The sequence below is a fragment of the Acipenser ruthenus genome, unplaced genomic scaffold, assembly GCF_902713425.1.
Source record: "Acipenser ruthenus unplaced genomic scaffold, fAciRut3.2 maternal haplotype, whole genome shotgun sequence".
Taxonomy (NCBI): Eukaryota; Metazoa; Chordata; class Actinopteri; order Acipenseriformes; family Acipenseridae; genus Acipenser; species Acipenser ruthenus.
Window position 1 is genome coordinate 13520 of NW_026708178.1, and position 21129 is coordinate 34648.

Sequence of the window (21129 nt, forward strand, 5' to 3'; positions counted from 1 at the left end):
TCATACAACGACTCGTGCTGCTTCATACGGCCTTGGCTGGGCATTGCCTTCACAAGCACCGCTTGCAGTCTCAGGGTTGCGTAGCTGTCGTTCCTGCAGAGCAGACCCTCTCCTCCCGAGTATACGCCGCTCCCCTCTGGCATGGCGTTGCAGTCGCCGCTCCCCTCTGGCATGGCGTTACAGTCACCCCGAACCATCTCCCGCGGATGCTTTTGAACTGACGGACACTCGGTCAAGACCCGCCCACCTGCTGATTGAGGTCCAGCACAGCCAATCACTTGCTGCCCTTCCCCTCAACCAAACCTAGCAGGCAGCAAGTCTCAATCTAGCGCCCGTCTGGAAACAATAATTCAATTAAACAAATCAACTCCAAAACGACACACAATAAACCCATTTCCCCACACAAATTACACAAACACTAATTTACACACGTGCAGGGCAATCACCCTGCTACAGTCTGCTTATGACAATTAGTCTTTGGAGGATACTTCCAAGACTGGCCCACTTGTGGATCAATGATATCTGTTGACATTAACATTTATAGTGATATTCTAACAGATGTTGATCAAAGTAAGTTGGATGTAGCTATGCGATAGGAGAGCTGCTGCTTCCCTTCTTTTCAATTATCTCAAAAAGCTGGCTCTTAACTCTGCACACCTACAAGCAATAAGGATGAGAGACCTTTGAAAGCTACAGCCTACCATCTGAGTAACTACGACAACAAGCTTCCAGCCTGCCATCTGACCTGCTGAAAGAAATCTTCATGCTTGTGTCCAACTAAAAGTAACTTATCCTGCAACACACTGCTGCTTGTTTTAAACCACAGAAAGCTTCATTCTTGTATCCTGCTGGACGTTTCTATCAACAATCTAACAAGGCCATGACCAAGAATTCATTTATTTGAGGAAATCACAAAAAAAAATCTTTTAAACCATTGGGAACCAGATCATTTGTTGGACTTTGCAAAATCTTTGGAACCACTAGGAGTGAACAACTTTGTTAAAAGACTCTTTTAAACCTAATTCTAAATGAAAGTTTGGTAACTATATGACGATTTATTGAATTTCTTGGTGCATAGAACATTTGTAAAATTGAAATAAACAAAAGTAATTTTACTTTTGAACTGTTATCTGATTTTATTTTTGGATATTAAAAGTACTGTTAAGATATGATACCTATTATGTTAAAGGGGAATATTATTTAAAATATTAAATTAGCCATATTCTACTAACAGAAAAATGATATATTGAAGATATATATTAATCTTGGTATTTACATTGACTGGTAAGAGTTAGATAATATTGTCTTTTGAGATGCTGTAAATAATTTATATACTAACCTATGTAGTAAATATCTGCTACAATGTGAATAACAAAAAAAAAAAATTAAGTGTAAATGTTCCCTTTTGTTGTCTGTGGTTATAGATGAGGATACACAAATGGTTAACCTAGAAACTCCAGGTGGCAAATTGTTACCTGTGCCTGCATCCCATGTGACAGTCGACACCTTCAGTATTCCACCTTCAAGGGGCTCAGAGTCAAGGAGTACATCCTTCTGGTCAAATGTTACCCCATCACAGGTATGAATTTCTGGTATTACTAAAATGGCAGAAAGAAAAAGGTATTCACTGATCCAGCTGTTTTAAAGAAACACACAGTTTTTAAAATGAGTAGGACTGTGTGTAATGAATCTTTTGATTATATATGCAGTTTAACCATACTGTGGAATAATAAGTCATTACAACTTATCAGTGGGAACTACACTATAAATCTATTGAAGAGTGTACACAAAAGCATAATGAAACTATACAATAAAAGTAATGTAATAAATATACAATTCATTAGCTTACAGGTAACATACATTCCACAGGGAAAATTGAAATGCCAAACTTTGAATAAAGACTTTATTCTCTTTATGATACTTCTAGTGACTTCTGTCAAGAATGGCTAAGGCAGCCTGTATCTAAATATTCAAAACTAAAAGGCAAGATGTGGATTTTAAGTCAATTTTGTGTTTCTTTTATTGGCTTTTTAGACACTTTTTTTTTACACCAGCAGCACTAGTTTGTGTAGCAGAGCTACCCCTTACCGGCATTCAGTGTCTAGGGCTTTACATAAAAATAATGTTTTGTTATTTGAGTAAACTAAAGATATGTCTTAGACTGGTCTTGGATGTTTTGAGAAAGTATTGAAAAAGAGACTTTTCAAAATCAGATTAGGTTTTTATTCCCCACTGGTATATAGTGGAGCTGATCGTGAGTACATGTTTCCATATTTCAGGTGAACTGCTAGTCCAGTCATCATGAAACTTGGTGTTAATATTATTGTGCATACATTATTGAGAATGTCAGGTTCACGATAGCTATCTCTCTGTACATCTGTATGACACACATATTGCTTATCAAATTGCGATTAAACATTTCATTTCTAATTCTTATTCTATGCTATTATAATTGAGTCTTTACATTAAGTTAAAAATGTGATGTATGATCAGGGCAACTAGATGCACACTAATCAAGTTTATTACAGTCAGCAAGATGTAATAAAATAAAACAGATTAACTGCATACACAATCAAAATAAATTGCATTCCAGAACCAGGTAGTTCACTAATCATCTTACTCATTAGAAAAAAAATGTTTTCCTTCAGACCTCTCGTATGTCAAGTTCGTTCCACAGTAGTTTGAAAGGTGTTATGACTATACAAGCCAAACCCCTGCAACAGAGGCATGCTGGATTAACTGAGAAGACACTGTAAGTACATTTTTTTTCTGTAAATTGACAAGAACAAATATATAGAAGATACATAATGGTTCTAAGTGGATAAAGTAAAAAAAAAAAAAGGAGTGAGGGAAGTTTTGTGATGTAGCATTAGAAACATTTTGTATGGACTCAACAAATAAATATACACCTTTTCATGTCTGTACCAGGGATCCCCACCATTTACGATTTTTACACACAATAATTGTATAAGTTGTCTTTTAATATTGTACAGCTAAATGAGTTTCAAATGCTGTTCTTTTACAAACATGTTATTGTATATGCTGGTAATTAATTGTGTATTAACTTTATGTAGTTGCAACCAAGATGAGAAGCACCTAAGTATGGGTCCCAGTGTTCTGACCTCAGCTCGGAACCGACTGGGCCGACTGCAAGACCACAGTATTTTATCTTCATCCAAAAGGATGCAAACAGCTTCATGCAAACCAGTAGCTCAGCGCAAGCTGACAGTGCTCAGCTCAGATGCACTCCGGTCCAAGACCCGCAACGCTTACAGAGATGAAGTTCTCACAGGAACAAAACTGTAAGATCAAAAAATGAACACTTTCGATGAGCACACCAAAAATGTCATCTGTTACTGATCATTGAGATTTGTTTTTTAGCAGCTTTGTTAAGAAAATAGCCTCTATTTATAGTTGTAATGTGCTACAATATTGTGGCTAGTAAACTGCAAATATAAAATCCATATATAGATATATGCTTATATAAATAATTTTTTTTTATAATCTTGAATATTACAGGAAAACTGGTACTGGTTGCTTATCCTCCCCGTCGGTACATACTACAAGGAAAAAACATTTGCCACCCATTCATTTAGAAACATTGGAAAATAATCTGTCAGTGCCTCGTAATCTGCTGGTAGGTATATAAGGATGTGTAATACTTGTCCTTAAGGATACTAGGCTTCAGGAAAGACAACATAGATTATTGGTACAGTTAGGGCTGGCCTTACCTCTTTGTGGGCAGTATGCGGTGGACAATGGGCCTTATGTCACACCTAAAAACTTTGCTATAAATTCAGTAACTCTCAAGATCCCAAATGAACTTCTTTTGCTTTTTGTGCCACTAAATTATTATGTTTTCCTGGCTTTTGAGCATTTCATTAACTTCTGCTCTCCTTTTTCTCTTTTGAGATCCAGAGAGGTATTTACGCCCCCAGTCTCTCTCTCTGCCACTGCCTGAACCCATAAATATTGTAGATTGTTTTTAGTTATTAAGATGACTAGAGCGATTATCAATTTTGTTATGTGACAACGCTGTTTAATCGTGAAATATCTTGAAATACCTATTTTTAGACTGTGAAATGCTGTGAAATAAGCAATGTTTTACATTGAAAAAATACAGCCCTAATTATAATACCCACACACAAGTACATTTTAGAAATACAGTAGATGTCGCTCATTAGCAATCCTGATATAAACAACTTTCGGTTATTATCAACATTTTTGTGGGAACCAGTCCCGTCCCATAGACTTTAACGCTAACGGATTTTGGATATTAACAACGGTATCCCGCTTAATGACAACTTTTTCAAAAGTTCCATGGTTACAGAATGAGCGGGAATGCAAAACGGGCACGCATTTCAGCTTCCCTGTATACATCATAACATCATAACATACTGAATTTACCCCTGTATTATGAAAACTGCAGATAGCCTACACAGTATTTAGTAGACGAGGACACTCTGTACATTTTATATTTGCTGATTGTTTATGTGTAGGCCTAATGGCTTCCAAACGTGTAGACCTGTCTATAACCGATAAAGTTCAGATTCTGGGGGCTCTACGTGAACCCGGAGCTAAGCAAGTGCACGTAGCAGAAAAGTCGGGCATTTCAAAATCTGCCGTTTGCCGCATTCTAAAGGTGAGTGACAACATTATCAGGGAGTATGAAAACAGCACAAACTGAGGCCTTAAGCGCCAACGTGACGGAAAGGAGGCAGACATTGCCGATGCTTTATGACTCTGGTACTGTCAGAAACTAGCGCAAGGTCTCCGGACCAATTCTGAAACAAAAAGCGACTCAGCTAGCAATAGAGCGGGGAAAGGAGTTCAATCTGTCAGATGGGTGGCTCAGTCGTTGGAAACCCGATACAACGTGGTTCAATGGAAAGAACACAACGAGAAACACAAAGCTGAACTTCCAGCGGCTGCTGAATGGATAACAAACACCTTACCCTGGATTTTACACGAGTTCCAGCCATGGAACAACCGCTCTGTTCTACCGGGGCCTTCCAGACAAGGGACTTGGTTTGAGGGGGGAAGTGTTTATAGGAGGTATAAAAAGCCATGGACCACATTACATTGATGTGCTGTACAAACGGATGGGACAGAGAAGCGCCGTCTTTTCTTGATTGGAAAAAGTAAAAGCCCTCGCTGTTTTCCAAAAGATCGCTCGCACCTTCCGTTGATCTACAGGAATTCTGGAAATGCCTGGATGACAAGTTCACTGTTTACAGAGTGGCTGAAAAATTGCAACAGGGAGCTAATGCTACAAGACCGTCACATTTGCCTTTTAAGTGACAACTGCCCAGCTCATTCACGCAACATTGAACTGTCTCACATTGTGTTGCACTTTTTTCCACCGAACACGACCTCTGTTATGCAACCGATGGACATGGGGGTCATTAAAAACTTAAAAGGCCACCACCGCTCTCGTCTCAGTGCACGCAGTATTGCCTGTCTGGATACTGACCCACAGCAGCGAGCGATGGATGCTGTGAAAAAGATAACGCTTCTTGATACACTTCACCTAGTTAAAGAGTCTTGGGCCGCTGTTCTCCCCGAGACTTCAGAAAGGGGGGGTTTGTGTGTGCCACAGACAGCGAGGAGCAGATTGATATTGATGCGCTTGCTGATGTTGCCATTCCTGACAATCTCACAGCTGAGGAGTGTTGAGGAGTTTGACAGTCAGGAGGAGACGGCAGGTGAGCTCACAGATGCAGAACTTTTGGAGGCAGTAACAGTTGACAGGCACCTACAGGTGGAAGAAGTGGAAGAAATAGAAGCGGATACTGCACCAGAACTTTCACTGAAAGAACAGTTGCAGGCAGTGGACACTTTTCACAGGATATGCCAGAATCATGGCTTTGAAAACGGCAATGAAGCTGCTCAGAAAATTGAGAGGGATTTACATTTAGAGGTGGCAAATCTTAAAAAGCAAGCAACATTGGACAGCTATTTTTAAAATTGTGCTTGATTATTAAATGTAAGTACAGTATCAACAGTTTATTTTTCTCTAAGGACATTGGTAGTACAGTACGTTGTTGCAGAGTACAGCAGATTAACGTTACAGATATTAGCCTACTGTACTTTTTTCAAAACACATTTGCCCATTAGAGTTTACAATGGTTTATTCTTGTATTTTGTAACGTCTATCTCAGTGATGTTCTCTTAAAACACATATTTCAGTGATGTGCTTCCTAAAAGTACTGTGTATATAGTTGCTCGAAACTGGAAATTAACTTGAAACTGTGGCGTTCCGCTTATTAACAACTTCGGTTATTAACAACTTTTGGCTGGGAACTGAGGGGTTGATAATAAGCGGCATCTACTGTACAATCAGTGGGCACAGGCGTGCAGTCTCCCAAAACGTAAAGTATGGGTTGTTTATGAACAGGCTCTCAATAACAAATTCCAGGTAGATTACAAAGTTCTGCTACTGAACCACACCGAGTTTGGTTACACAGCAACGCACTTGTCCAGTAAGAAACGGTTGCATAGGCCTAAGGTCAACCCTGGGTACAGTGTAATTCGGTGTGGCCATTGTGGGATGATAACCACTACACTGTTACCTCCATCAAAAGAGGTGCCATTCTCCATATGTTATGATACTGGGATGCTTTGTTGTTCCTATTTTTTTCTGATGAAATTGATTTCTCTCTTGCCATCATTCATCTGTTTCTGCACAAAGCAAGGCAGCATAAGCAATGGGAATGTGAGCTTTCATTTTACCCTCAAGCCTTCACTGGAGGTACTAGCCTCTTTGGGAATGAGAGATAACAACCCAGTCCCCATTCATTTGTGACCAGATTTAAACCCAGGCCTCCAGCACTTTAATTCACTATGTCATCTCATACCATGAATAAAACAGATATCCTGGTTTGTTATTGATTTTAGAAGATACTGTTACATTGGCATCTACCTGCAATCGAAATCTGCATTTGAAATAGTCCAGCATTTATTTACATTTTAATAAAACAGAGTTTTATTGATTTAATGTACAATACTTTGATTAACATTGACCTTATTTTTTGATTCCAGCGTAGAGGGAGGAACCCACACAGCAGAGAGTCCAGGGCCGTTCCTGAAAGCACAGGTCAACAGCCTCTCGGGGAACGGCCCATTGCTTTGGACCATTCCTCAAGGCCAAATACAACACACACTTTCAGGGTAGGCATGTTTATTGCAAGCTTTGTGTGTACAAAGTTGAGGATTCTAGTAAATGCTAGTACAAAGCTATGTAACCACTCATAACAACAACTCAATTAAAAACAGTAGGGTCAAAACTGCATGCAACATTGAAACCTCCAAGAAAAATAAATTACTAAACAAAATGTATGCTGCTGTAAGCTTTGTATAGCTGTGTAGAAATGGGTCCAGCATTTGCTACTGGTCCCACATATTACTTTGCATGCCATACTTTGACAAAACATACTGCATATTGTGTAGATTTTGATTAATTTAAACTATAATACAAAAACTGTATTTTATAAATGGGATATGTGCTTTAAAAAAGAGCTTACCCAGGTACATGTATCCGTTTGTGCAGTGGTGCTCTTGAGAACACAAGGTCAGGGGTGAAATTCTGCCAGTACTCAGTACCAGGATTTATTTTAATGCCAATGGCAGTGGATGACCTATTTACCTTAGTTCTTGGCAGCAAGATCATGATGAGAAGTTATTTGGCAGCTTTGGTGCCAATCATTATTAAACCAATTGGTCAGTCTCATCTGCCTAAGGATTTATATGATTGGTCAATAACGTTATCAAAATAATGTGCTGTCGGTACCCTTCCCTGATATCGACTACTAATTCTCTGTTGCAGGAATGGAAAGTAAAAGATGGTTGTTCATAAAATGAATGACATCTGATGTAAGTTTACTATTCTGAAATGTTTAATTTAGTCTGCTTGTCACAGGGTCCCTTTTAGCCAAGTCCCCGGGATTAAATAAAGAAAATCATCCGAAGTCAAACTTTCTTTTTTAATAACAAGAGTTCAGTTTATTTATAAAAGGAAACAACGTTCACCTTCTAATGCAGCAAACCACTTTGCAAATATTTGCTGTGAAAAATAAATAAAAATAGCAAAACAATAAATCAAGAGATAAACAAAAATAACTAACTTTCAAAATAAAATAAATTTGTATAGATTGTACTATACTTCCCTATAGCCCCAGCTTTGGGAAATCACAGCAAAAATCTGTGTCGTAATTAGCCCTCTTTATACCTGCTTAACCCTGCCCACTTTTACAGGTGCAATTCATTCACTTTAATGAGATTGTTACCTTAAAGGTAAAGCACCCTAAACCATAACAGGAAGGCAATACACAGGAAATAACAATTCATATAACAAACAACAATTAAGAAACTAATTCAGATATATAAATATAAAAACATGAAATAATTACAGACTTAAACTATACACAAGACCGGTGGTCGTCCAGTGCCTGTTTATAAAAATATAATGCCTGCAGGCATTGTAGAACTGTTCCCAAGGGTGGGTTTTCATGATGCAGTATACACAAAGACATACAATGACCAACAACACAGAGTGAAGAAGAAGAACAAGCGTTTGGAAAACTTTTTCAAAAACAAATGTCTTTTATTTATCTGTGTCTTCCGGGACAACAGCTAGTGATGATGTGGACAGTGATAGATATGTTACTGGAATACAGGTAAGTCGGCGGTTTCCTGAAATTCCTTTATCAGGGTCTTATTTTAAACAAAAGAAAAGTTATAGTGTGGCAGGGTGTGCAATGGTCCCCATCACACTCCTGATTTCATATTTTAGTTTTTTTCTTTAAACCTTAAAAACAATGAATATGATGGAATTTGTAAAATATAGCTGTTTTCTGTGAAATAAAATCCATTTCAAAGTAAAGTATGTGTATCAATGCATTCTGGGAACAGCTCTACAGAGAAAAATAATATATCATTGTTTTCTTAATGTACATAATGACTTTAAAAACCAAGTTATTGAGTTTTTGAATGTTACTCGCATGAAGATAAAAAAAAATCAAGTCGTGCTTGTGTCCACGCTAGCTACATAAAGTTTTACGGTGTTAAATTAAACTCTTCATAAATCCAGTTGATTAATGGAAGTTGATTGACCATTCTGTGAGAAAAAAAATGCTAGTTATTGTAAATTTGTGTGTTAATCGGGTGGCATGAACGAGGGCTCCTCCCCGTTTCCTTCCTACCAATAACATCTGCTAATCCGCTATTTAAACCCCTCACTTCCCAACCTTAGAAGCCCTGACGCCGCTGGATTCGTCCTCCTCAAGGAAGGTTCTCCGTGAATCAAGGGAGACCCCTGGCCAAATGTATCTATCACTGTCAAATTCCCATTCTCTCACCTCTAGGTTCCCCTTGAGGGAAGTATCAGTTTCTTCCCAGTCTTGGAGACTGATCGGTTCGGTCTCACCTCCACGAGGGCAGCTCTCCGTGAGCCAAGGGGAATCTCCTTACTCTTCTCTAATTTATAAGCACATATACAGTATATTACCAATTCCTGAGGTCTCTTCTTCCATGCAGCCCTCATGTCCAGTGAATAATAATTATCTGATAAAAGTCTAAAAGTCTAGCTGAAACTTTCTTTACAAGTGTGAAATATATATTTTTTAATCACGAGCAGCTGTTAAATAACAACAATAATGTACAATTTTAAAAAAAATATTTGTGTATCTAGATTTATAAAGATATAGATTGTATATCTGAAAGCATCACTTCTCCAACCAAATGTTGACTGTAGGTAAACACACCCAGCATTCTCCCTTTCTCTTAACAGACGAAACATGTTGCATTTTTAAAAGGTTTAATACTGATTCACAATGCAGAGTGGTAAAATGTTCATTTAAGTATTTGCCGTGCTGACTAGCAAATCTGTTTAAAAAAGATTGCCAGGAAGTGTGTGTGGGGGAAGATGATCACGCCATGATGAAAAAATCAATTGAAGGTGTACAGTATGTGTAACACTCACATAATTCCATCACATTTACTCTCGTTCAGCTTTGAGTATCCTTTTTTTTGGAATAGTTCATGATAATTAATCGAGAGAGAAACACAACAGAGAAGCACCTAGAATATATTATTGTAGGTTAAGTAATACGTAAAAGAAATAACAGGGATATATGTTGCAAATTTGTCTGTTACATAAAAAATGAGAGGGGTATTTCAGCCCCTGTTGTGTAATGTTTGACCTTTTTGTATAATTTTTATAACACAGTTGTTTTTTTTTATACACTTTTTGTTTATAACATCACCATCAGCATTTTAGGACATCTTCAAACAAAGCTCTCCCTCTTCAGCAATTGCTGCATAGTGTAATGTTTCTTAATGCTTGTCATTTAAGGTTTAACTTAGATGTTATATTACAGTACATGACTGAGTGATACATGCAGAGGATACAAAGCTTTCAGTATTTTCAGCTTCTTTGTTTATGATGAATTGGTTATATTCTATCAGTTATTTTTTAGGTTTATTTTGTATTAAAAATGTACTGTGTACCGATATTTATACATTTTACAAGTATTTATTCACTGGCACTCAATTTGTCTAATTATTTTTTAATGTTTACACCTGGCTGCGGATATGAATACCTGCACTTTTTTTGTTGAGAATTTCACCCCTGAGCAAGGTTACTAGTTCTAGCATGTACCATATACACATTTTTTTAAACTATTGTCTGTACAATGCATGTACAAAAATGATAGATAGCTGAAACAGATACATCTTTATTTTCTCTTTCAGTCGGACACGCCATTTAAAAGGTCTTTCACCCCTTTGGATTTTGCTTGCCGCACTCGGACCGGGAGAGGATCTTGTACAGGTGAAGACACTGATACTGAAAGACTTCTGGTCTTGTCGTTGCATTGGATACATTTATTTTAGTATTACTACATATACCACCATTGACTGTTTTTAAAGTTATGGGTGCCAGGTAGAGTTGATTCACATTTTGAGAAGTAGATTACAGCACATGGAACAGGAGTCATTAGCTCTTGGCTTGGGCTTATTCACAGGTTTGACACCACAAGCTGCTAAAGTCATGAGTTGTGATGAAGGCATTGTTTTATGTATAGACAAGCTTAACTGCGTATGTTGTTATCCTCATATGAAGTTTGGCCTCATTGACCTTTTGTTACATAAGAATGTAAGATAAGATATAGCTTGCTTGTTTAAATGAATTAACTGTACACTGGAGAAAAGACACAAATTGAAATATGTTTGCAGCATTATCATGCAATACATTATGTTGATAGTAAAGGTGTGGAATGTAATTTTCAGCCTCAAGTAACTCCAAAATATCAAGCTAGTTGATTTTGTTATGTGGAGGGGTTTACTGTATATGGGTCAGTTGTGGGCCCCTATAAAACTATATGATATTTTAGGAAATCACAGTTGCACACCCATAATGATCATTCATAAAGCCTCCTTCCTCATGACATTTATATAAACTCCACTACTACTGTAGAACAGGGGTAGGCAACCCTGGTCCTGGAGTGCCACAATCCTGCTGGCTCGCCTCGACAACTTAGAAATTTAGACTCTTTTAGCACAGTGAACGATTGGCTTGAAGTTAAATCTAGCTCTGTAGTTAGGAATCTTGGTGTGGTCTTTGACCCTAGCCTTACTTTCGAGTCACATATCCGCAATGTCACCAAGGTGTCCTTTTTTCACCTTCGTAACATTGCTCGTCTGCGCCCTATGTTGTCTGTGCCTGATGCAGAAAGGCTAGTTCATGCTTTTGTTTCTTCCTGGCTTGATTATTGCAACGTGTTGTTTGCAGGTGTCTCCAAGGCTGCTATTAGCAGGCTACAATATATTCAGAACTCCACTGATCGCATTTTAACTGGCACTAAACTGGGTGCCCATATTACACCGGTTCTTGCTTCTCTGCACTGTTTGCTGGTGGAGAGCGGGACTGATTTTAAAACACTGTTGTTAACCTATAAGGCTCTGAACGGTTTAGCTCCATGTTACATTGTTGAATTGCTTACACGTTACACACCCATACATAATCTACGTTCTTCATCCTCGGGTTTATTGACAATACCCAAAACTAAGCTTCGCTCAATGGGCAATAGGGCTTTTTGCTGCTATGCGCCCAAACTTTGGAATGACATTCCTTTTAAAAAACAGTTAAAGACACACTTTTACGAACCAGAAGTGTCTGTGGCACTCCAGGACCAGGGTTGCCTACCCCTTCTGTAGAAAGTGCATTTCTAATCTGAGCCACTAGATAGTGGAATTATAAATCTGTAAATTCTAAGCAAAATCTTTTTGACTTATTTTCTCTTGTAACCAGAATAAAGTTAGTGTAAATGCAGCATCATACTCCATATAGCAACAAGGTATAATGCCCTCCTTTGTCCTTTTGACTTATTTGCAGTCGGGCAAATTTTCCCAAAATATAATTAAACTTTGCTTATTAGAATGGATTGGCATCTCCGTTCATTAAATTAAAAAGATAAATACAACTAGGTACTGAAAGAGAACTATGCACTAAAGAGCTAGCTGCACAGGAAAGTAATCTTATGTTGATGATCAGCTGCTAGGGCAGAGGTGGGCAATTCCGGTCCTGGAGGGCTGATGTCCCTCCTGGTGTTTGTTCCAACTGTCCAATTAAGCTTCTAATAAACACTTAATTGGTCCAATTAAGTAATTAGGGAACAGTTGGAACAAAAACCAGTAGGGACACTGGCCCTCCAGGACCAGAATTGCCCACCACTGTGCTAGGGGAACCCATTACATTCTCCCCTTGCTGAGTCAGGATTGTAGACCCCTGTCATATGGCATTATGGCAGGACAGAAGCCCTGCTGCTGTACATAGTGTGTGTGGGAATGTAAGGTTGGCAGGGATGGGGTTAAATCTGTCCCTACCAGTATTCTCAGGTGTGGCCATTCCCCAGTTAGGTAATTGGTGCTAACTGGGGAGTGGCCATACAAGGAATGGGAAATCCTTTGTCTGGTAGAGGGAGGAGTTTGGAGGTAATTGTGTTTACAACTGTTTAATCTTTTGTTTAAACCTTTTATTTATTTCTTTAAATAAACATGCACACCAGTGCTTAAACTGCAGCTTTCTGTCTCTGGGTCAAATTCCTGCTGGTAGCCAGCCTGGGCTGTGACGCTACCCTGTCACCGGCATCAATGTAAAGACTCAGTGTGGTGTAGTGGTTAGGGCTCTGGACTCTTGACCCGGAGGGTTGTGGGTTCAATCCCCAGTGGGGGACACTGCTGTTGTACCCTTGAGCAAGGTACTTTACCTAGATTGCTCCAGTAAAAACCCAACTGTATAAATGGGTAATTGTATGTAAAAATAATGTGATATCTGTATAATGTGAAATAATGTATAATGTGATATGTTGTAACAATTGTAAGTCGCCCTGGATAAGGGCGTCTGCTAAGAAATAAATAATAATACTGACTCGGCATCTCAGCTGATTGTATTAAATGGTAGGATGAACCCATTACAGTATGTAAATAACTACAATGTGATCTATATTTTTTAAACTTTTAGCTGACCATGCGTGTATCGGTGTGACTGGAGTCAGCGTTGGAATTTCTTGTTCCGGTTCCAGTAACTTCTCTGAACCTCTGCATCATCAACAACGGCAGCTTTTAAATCACACCTTCATTGAGGGTGAAGAAGAGAAGTGCCAACCACCATGGGGTAAGCTTTTCATGTATAACACTGTTGTAAGAATAATGATTAGTATATAACCAATGAAGATGTGGAGCCTGAACTGATAGATTGTGTAAAGACATAGGGGTCCCACAGCCATTCAGACTCTGGCAGGTTACATAGCATAGCTCTTTACACCTTCAAACAGTAGGGACCACTTTCTGCAACAATTATGATTAAAACCCTTTGTTTTATGGATAACACTGCTGTTTTTAAAAGTAAGAAAGTTTGGCTTGTGTTATATATTGAAATGGTAGTTCCTTTTTTTTTGCAATTTGTGCAGTTTGTCGCTTTTAATTTAGTAGTAATTTTCAACGATACACCTTATTAACACATTTTAATGTGTGGTTCTTCAGTTTAATGAAAACATATTTTTATTCCTCATTGTATGTTGTTTGTGGTTATTAGCCTTTATTATATTTGTTCATTATAGTATGTAACGCTAACATATATATATTGCATTTATATATATTTTTACTTTTACCTTAAGGTCCTCATCAGCCAAGAGCTTTAAATCGGAATCTAACATATGGAAAAAAGAAATTTCAGATGGTCTCGTCATGAACTGTATTCACCTAAACAGGGACAGGGAACACAAGAACACCAATTTTATTTACTCAAATAAAAAAATAAACAGCACATGACAGCTGATGTGTGTATATATACATATTGTACTTTTTTATACAGTATTGAAAGCGCACTTTTGATTTTATTTTGTAAATGCTTTTGTGTATAACATACATTAATTGGGTGGGTGTGTATTTGCAATATGGGAATATAACAGGATTATAATATGTAACCCTATGTTGCATGTCATGACTACACTATACACACACACACACGCACACACAAGTCCTGCTGTTATATATATATTTTGCTCAAAGAGCCAACTTCCCAATGTTTCAGTATTTTAACATACCTTTGTCATATATATATAATGTGCTTGGTTTGCTACTTTAGGGGGGGCCTGGGTCTCATCCCCCCAGCTGTACTGACAGGCTCACTCACTCACTTGCACAGGCACTTAGGACATAGACAAAACAGTGACACAAAACGATACAACACATAACACTTAGTACAGATTGCTACTATATATATATGTATGTGCTCCTTTTCTGATTTTAGCACTTTATTTTCAGGATCAAGTTATTTTTTTTTATTATTCAAAATTAATATATTATAAGAATATTATATATTTATGTACAGTGTTTGTATCTGTTTTTATTATTATTTTATTACATTTGGCTCATGCCCTGCCATTTGTTTTAATTTATAGTCATATATTCTCATATTTAATTTTTTTTTTTTTTTTAGAACTATGCAGAACAATCAATGTTGTGGAAGCACTTTTAGAATTTAATTTACTTTCAAACTGCAGTCAATTGTACTGCTTTCCTGTACATCGTGACATTTGATTTTACATCTTTATTTGACCTGATGTCTATGGAAAAACATTTCAAATTGTGTATATGTGTTTATGCTACACCTCTTGAGAGAGCTAGCATTGGATAACATGTTAAACAACTACATTGTGCAACATTATTAGTAGATTTACATCCTAAAACTATAGTACTCCATAAAAAGTTAATGGTGTATGCTGTATATATAAATGTATTTTTCTGTGCCAAGAAAACCCTTTTAGCCCATTCTTGCACTCATTGAAAATAAGAAATACGTTTTCATATTCTGAACCATGAAGTTAATTTAAAAGAATAGTTTTATATTCAAAACGTTTGATATTGTTTATTCAAGTACTGTATGCATGTCTTTTGTAGCTTGTGAAGATGTTACACAAGCTTTTGTTGAGACCTAATACAAATATTTAAGTTATACCTAGTCATATCTTTCACAGTTATCTTTTGTTTTTCCCTTCACAAAGAGCAGGCGGTAGCCATAAAAAGGGTGTTTTAAAGAATAAAGTACAACTATTGTATTATGTCCCCAATAAAAATGACATTTGTTTTTCCATGTGGTTTTTAAATGGATATTGTACGTGTAACATACACAAGCAATAGTGTCAGAGTTTTAAAAAGTGCTTGTTTTTGGCCATTTGAAAGTACTAAACAAAGCCCCACTGTGTCAGTCATGTAAATCATCTGAAACCAGGCCCAGTTTCATACTGTATTAACGACTGTAAAGTTTGACCCCATTTGTTCTGCAGGGAGAAAAACAATATTAACATTTATCAACCAAGGAGAAATGAAATGCAATACAACAATAATGTTTTTGCATGTTAACAGGCAGTGTTGTGTGATGTACTGCCATTGCAAATTGACCCCTGCTACTTAGATGATGTTAAAAAGTTCTAGTCTGACTCTTTTATGCAGCAGTGAAGACACTCGGGGTTGGTGTGCACGTTCATGGGATAACAGCCAGACTCAAATTAACAGACACTACAGACCCAAATCATCAGGAGAAGCAGACAAAGGGGAATGCATTTCAAAATGTCCTGTTCTGATTTTAGTGATCCCAGTTTTAGTTCAAGAGCACTTGATAAAAAGGAGGTGTCATAGATATCAGCTGATGAAGATGATGAGAAATTAGTTATTAGTTGCTGTTAATAATAACTACTTATAAATGAACATACTGTAAACAATACATATAATATTGTAAACGTAATTGTCTTTTTTAAATATTTTGAAGTGTGAATTCAATGTTTTGTATGCTTTGTATTTTTTATATAATATTCTTGAGATCCATCTTTTTTTTTCTAGAGCATGTGAATATGAATTACATAATGCTTTATGATGTATCAAGCAAAATCAGTTGTTTTATCCAAAATATGGCCTCTGGATGCAAAAAGGCACCCCAATGGTAGAATGACCCATGTATTGATCATGTAGGAAGCTGCAGAACCCTTCACACAATAAATATGAGTACATTTAGAGCTGAAGTGACGAAAGAAAGAAATATATGTTGGTTTTTAGTTTAATTGTAAAATTAACAAATTAAAAGGACGTCATAGAAATGTTTTAAACAATATATCAATTTAGTAAATAAATACCCAGTATATTAGTTCATGTCCAAATATCAAATTGCATTCTGAAGTGCAGCTTATAACCCCTGGCATCGTCACACTGTATTCCATCCAAAGGTCAAGTTAATTGTCTGCCGCGGATTATACTAAACAAGTCCCAGCAACAGCAGTAAATTGATAAGACATTGAGAAAGGAGACATGCACAAAGATTTGAAATGACATGCCCATGATGAAACGTAATATACGTTGGCCCATGGCTTTGTCCATTGGAGCTCGAGCCACCCCTATACGCTGGCCGAACTATGATGTAATGAACATTGACTGAAACAAGAAAAGAGGCTTATTTAGTTATTTTTGCCCCCGAGAGGAATAAAATTATACCTGTGTCAGCCTGATTGAGGGACTCCTGGGGGTCAACATTGTGGAGCAGTGTGGAGTAGTGGTTAGGGCTCTGGACTCTTGACCCGGAGGGTTGTGGGTTCAATCCCAGGTGGGGGACACTGCTGCTGTACCCTTGAGCAAGGTACTTTACCTAGATTGCTCCAGTAAAAACCCAACTGTATAAATGGGTAATTGTATTTAAAAATAATGTGTAAAAAAATAAAATAATGTAATTGTATGTAAAATAATGTGATATCTTGTAACAATTGTAAGTCGCCCTGGATAAGGTCATCTGCTAAGAAATAAATAATAATAATAATAATAACATGAGGCAGGGCTGAGCTAGGACCCTTTTTATAGAAGTAGGTACTTCCTACATTTTTCCAAAATTCCGCTCATTTAATAGGACAATAGGCCAATATAAATAAGCCAGTCCTCTTTTGTTCATAATTTATAATATTTTTTGTTTGAAAATGAGCTGTGTAAAAGTCAAAATATTTTTTAAAACGGGGTCAGTTAATAGAACCAGTATGTCAGTTTTATTGAATATATTGAGCTGATGTGAATTTACATCAGTTACTGATCAGAGTTGGAATCTTGTTCTTCATCAAATTCAGAATCATTTACAATAATTTGAACTTTGTAAGGATTTTGGCAGCAATCTTCATTCATGCATCCACAGGCTTAAGTGCAGGCAAGTCGGTTCCTAGTACAACTGCAGTAACTTTTGCACTCAGATTTCCTACACCCACATGCAACTAACTGTAAAAGTGTACCAGGAGCTGCTTGCTGTGTCATTAGTATTGCCACCATTATACAAGTGACATTATTTTGGTTCTTGTAGCGCAACAGATACTCATCACCATCAGGTTCGTCACCATACAGAGGTCTCTCCACAGCACTGAAAGCATCCAATGATAACACCATAGTTTTGCCCAAGTTTTGTAGTCCAACAAAATTAGCAAGATTTTTAGAAACAGTTCTCAGTGGCTTTACTTTCCGAATTCCTGCCAGTGCACTTATTGAGTCACAACCTGTGATAGCATACGGTGCAGGGAACATATCACACAGGTTTGAACCACATGTTTTTGCAATGGTATGTGAGGAAATCAAGCACTGATTGTCCTTTATGCCAGTCCTTAGCCAAAGTTCCTGGCTAGCCAGTTGTGATGCAAAATGCACACAAAGAATTCCTACATCTGAATCTGGTGACAACATGGCTAGTCATGGGCATGTAAGAAGAGACGTGTATCTGCTTCCTCATGTGTAAAGTGCTGGAACTTCTGTAACACTTTCTCTTAACACAGACTTTGCCATCACTTTGTCATTAAAACCACCTGCAATGACTAACTCCTTCCCAGGGTCCAGGGTTTTACTTGCTACATCACACCATAGGTGTGATAGAAAAGCTGCAAAGTACTCCTTGTTGCATGGATTGCTGTAGAATTTGTGTAGGGTCATGGGTAGCTTGCTGCACAGACTGTGGATTTTTACTCAACTGCTGTCTTAACCTTACTTTCGATTTCGTTACCCTGCTTTTATTGAGTCCTCATGATCGTATCGATCAAAAACTACATCCAATCGAACACAGCTTGCAACTTGGCCAGTAGGGTGTCTAAAAGTCTCTTTGCAAGCTCGCCAAATGTAATCCCAATGGTTCCCTTTATCATCTGCAATAGTCAAATGCCGTCTACCAACCAGCATGTAGGTGTGTCAATTTGATCATCAGATTTGCTTTGTTTCCACATTTTTTTTAGGTACCATTTAAATGAGTGACACAGGGACACTTGTGAGCTCATACTTAAATACCTCCTTTAGGTCAATCACTCTGGCCAAATAACTCACAGTCAGTGTAAAGTATCGTGGTCAAGTGGCTATTGCAGGTGGCAGGAAACAGTCAAAAGTCGAGATTAAAATGCTATAAGCTTTTATTTAAGCCTCAAGTGAAAATTGGCAGTACAAAACACTGATTATTAACAAAATCAAATCCACAAGCCTGTATTTAACACAGATATTATACACAGATACTCAGTCACTCCAGCCTCACTGGAGTCTCAAATAGTTCTTCAAATGAGCTCTACACAGATACTTATACCCTCCCGTATCACTAGCCCCTCCCCAGGGCTAATCCACTACACGTTCATTAAAGTATAGTCTTATAAATGTTACAGTATCTGCATTAACTGATTCACACTTATTAAAATGTTAGGGTAATTTCCCTTGGTTTAAACCTTATTTACCCACTCTCAACAGTTCAGCATACTATAATTAAAACCCAAACCAAAGGATATATTTTCCATACAGGATGGTTTAAACCCAGCTTTTATAATCTGTCTTAAACTCATTTTAAACCCATCTTTTATATTAAAAAAAGATGTTTTTTATAATCTGAGCTGCATGATAGAGTGTACAACTAGGTTGCACATCTGCAACATCCATGTACAGGCTTTCATTAAACTTTTGTTTCAAATGATCAACTTCGTCTATGGCATGATTTAGTGTGATGGCACTGCTAACAATTAGTGACTTATTATTATTTGTTTATTTAGCAGATGCCTTTATCCAAGGCAATTTACAGAGACTAGGGTGTGTGAACTATGCATCAGCTGCAGAGTCACTTACAACAACATCTCACCCAAAAGACGGAGCACAAGGAGGTTAAGTGACTTGCTCAGGGTCACACAGTAAGTCAGTGGCTGAGCTGGGATTTGAACTGGGGACCTCGTGGTTACAAGCCCTTTTCTTTAACCACTGGACTACACCACCTCCTGTTGTGGGCTTGCAGAAATAAAATTTGGTCACCACTTGTATCACCACCATAATTTTGCGGTACATGAATGTCAGGAACCCTATTACCAAGCAGTTCCTTATATTGCCTAAGCAATGCAGCTAATTCAAAGGGATGACCCTTCACAAGCTCAAAGTGAATAGGTTTTACTAGCTCCTCAAATGCCTGCATATATATATTGACACATGTGTGTCTTCCTTCTGCCAAGCATGCTTTGCTCTGCAGTTGTAATTGTCACGACAAGACTATGATAGTTTGCATTAGCAGCAATAAGACATAGAAGACAGGTTCAAAAGCATGGCATGGTCTTTTAGGTTCTTTGCTGCATTTCTAAGAGAGGTTTCACTATTTTTACTTTGGACTGCTATGAAATGCTTGTTTCCTTTGTGACTTTTGACAGATAAAGCACCTCCTCCTTCGCAAAATGTCTTTACACCTTCTGACTTAGTCTGTCTTAAATGTCCATTGGTGTTGGACTGACATATTATATTGGGCCTGGGCCAATCTGTGGTAAAACGCAGCCACTTTCTGGCTGGAAGAAGCTTCAATGGACTACCTTCATCCATAGTTTAGTGTTGCTTTTTCTTTAGCTCTCAAGAACAGAAAACATCTACAACTGACACACTGCTGCTCACAGAATTCTCAGAATTCAAATGCAACATTCCATAACTGGTGATTCCCAGAATACAGAAATGATTTTCTGTGCACACATCTATTAATTTCATTTGGAAAAAAACTGTTTAATGTATATCACGTGCATTGTTTGTAAACATATAACATTTTTAATAAATGCATAAATGCATAAATAACAATGCCATAAATCAACGCCAAATCAAACACGTCAGTGGGCGGGGGCTCATTTGCATGTTAGCTTAAGGTTTAGCTGGCAAAATAAAATAAAATAAAATTATGAAAACCCAGATATATATATATTTTTTTACAGAATATTTTTTATCAGATTTAATTGTTTAATGGCCATAAAAAAATTTAAGTTACATGTATGCTAAGAAAAAGGGGCGGCATATAAAACGTTTGCGCACCGCCCTAGACAAGACACGCTGGGCAGGGTTGCCAGATTTCTGACCGAAAAATAACGACCTCGTTCTTCAAAACAAGACCAAAATAAGCGCAGCCCATGTAGAGTGGGCGTTTATGCAAATTTAAACACGCGAATCAAATTCCAACCGCGACTCTCAAAAAAACAAGCCCAATCCCGTTTATTATAAGCGGACTTGGCAACCGGCTGAAAGGTTGACGCAGTGGAGGAGGACCAAACAAAAAAAACGACAAGGAGGCGT

The 21129-nt window shown here is 37.6% G+C and overlaps 1 protein-coding gene across 1 annotated transcript in view; it reads left to right on the forward strand.

Annotated features, from left to right (window-relative positions):
• Positions 1–19394, forward strand: part of LOC117409048 (protein FAM149A) — a 32669-nt gene extending 13275 nt beyond the window's left edge. The window contains 8 exon segments of the mRNA XM_059020185.1: positions 1425–1579; positions 2649–2752; positions 3075–3302; positions 3520–3637; positions 7042–7170; positions 10750–10828; positions 13520–13672; positions 14175–19394. Of these exon segments, the coding sequence (XP_058876168.1) occupies positions 1425–1579; positions 2649–2752; positions 3075–3302; positions 3520–3637; positions 7042–7170; positions 10750–10828; positions 13520–13672; positions 14175–14248 (1040 nt within the window). The 3' untranslated portion in view covers positions 14249–19394.
• Positions 19395–21129: the final 1735 nt, after the last annotated feature.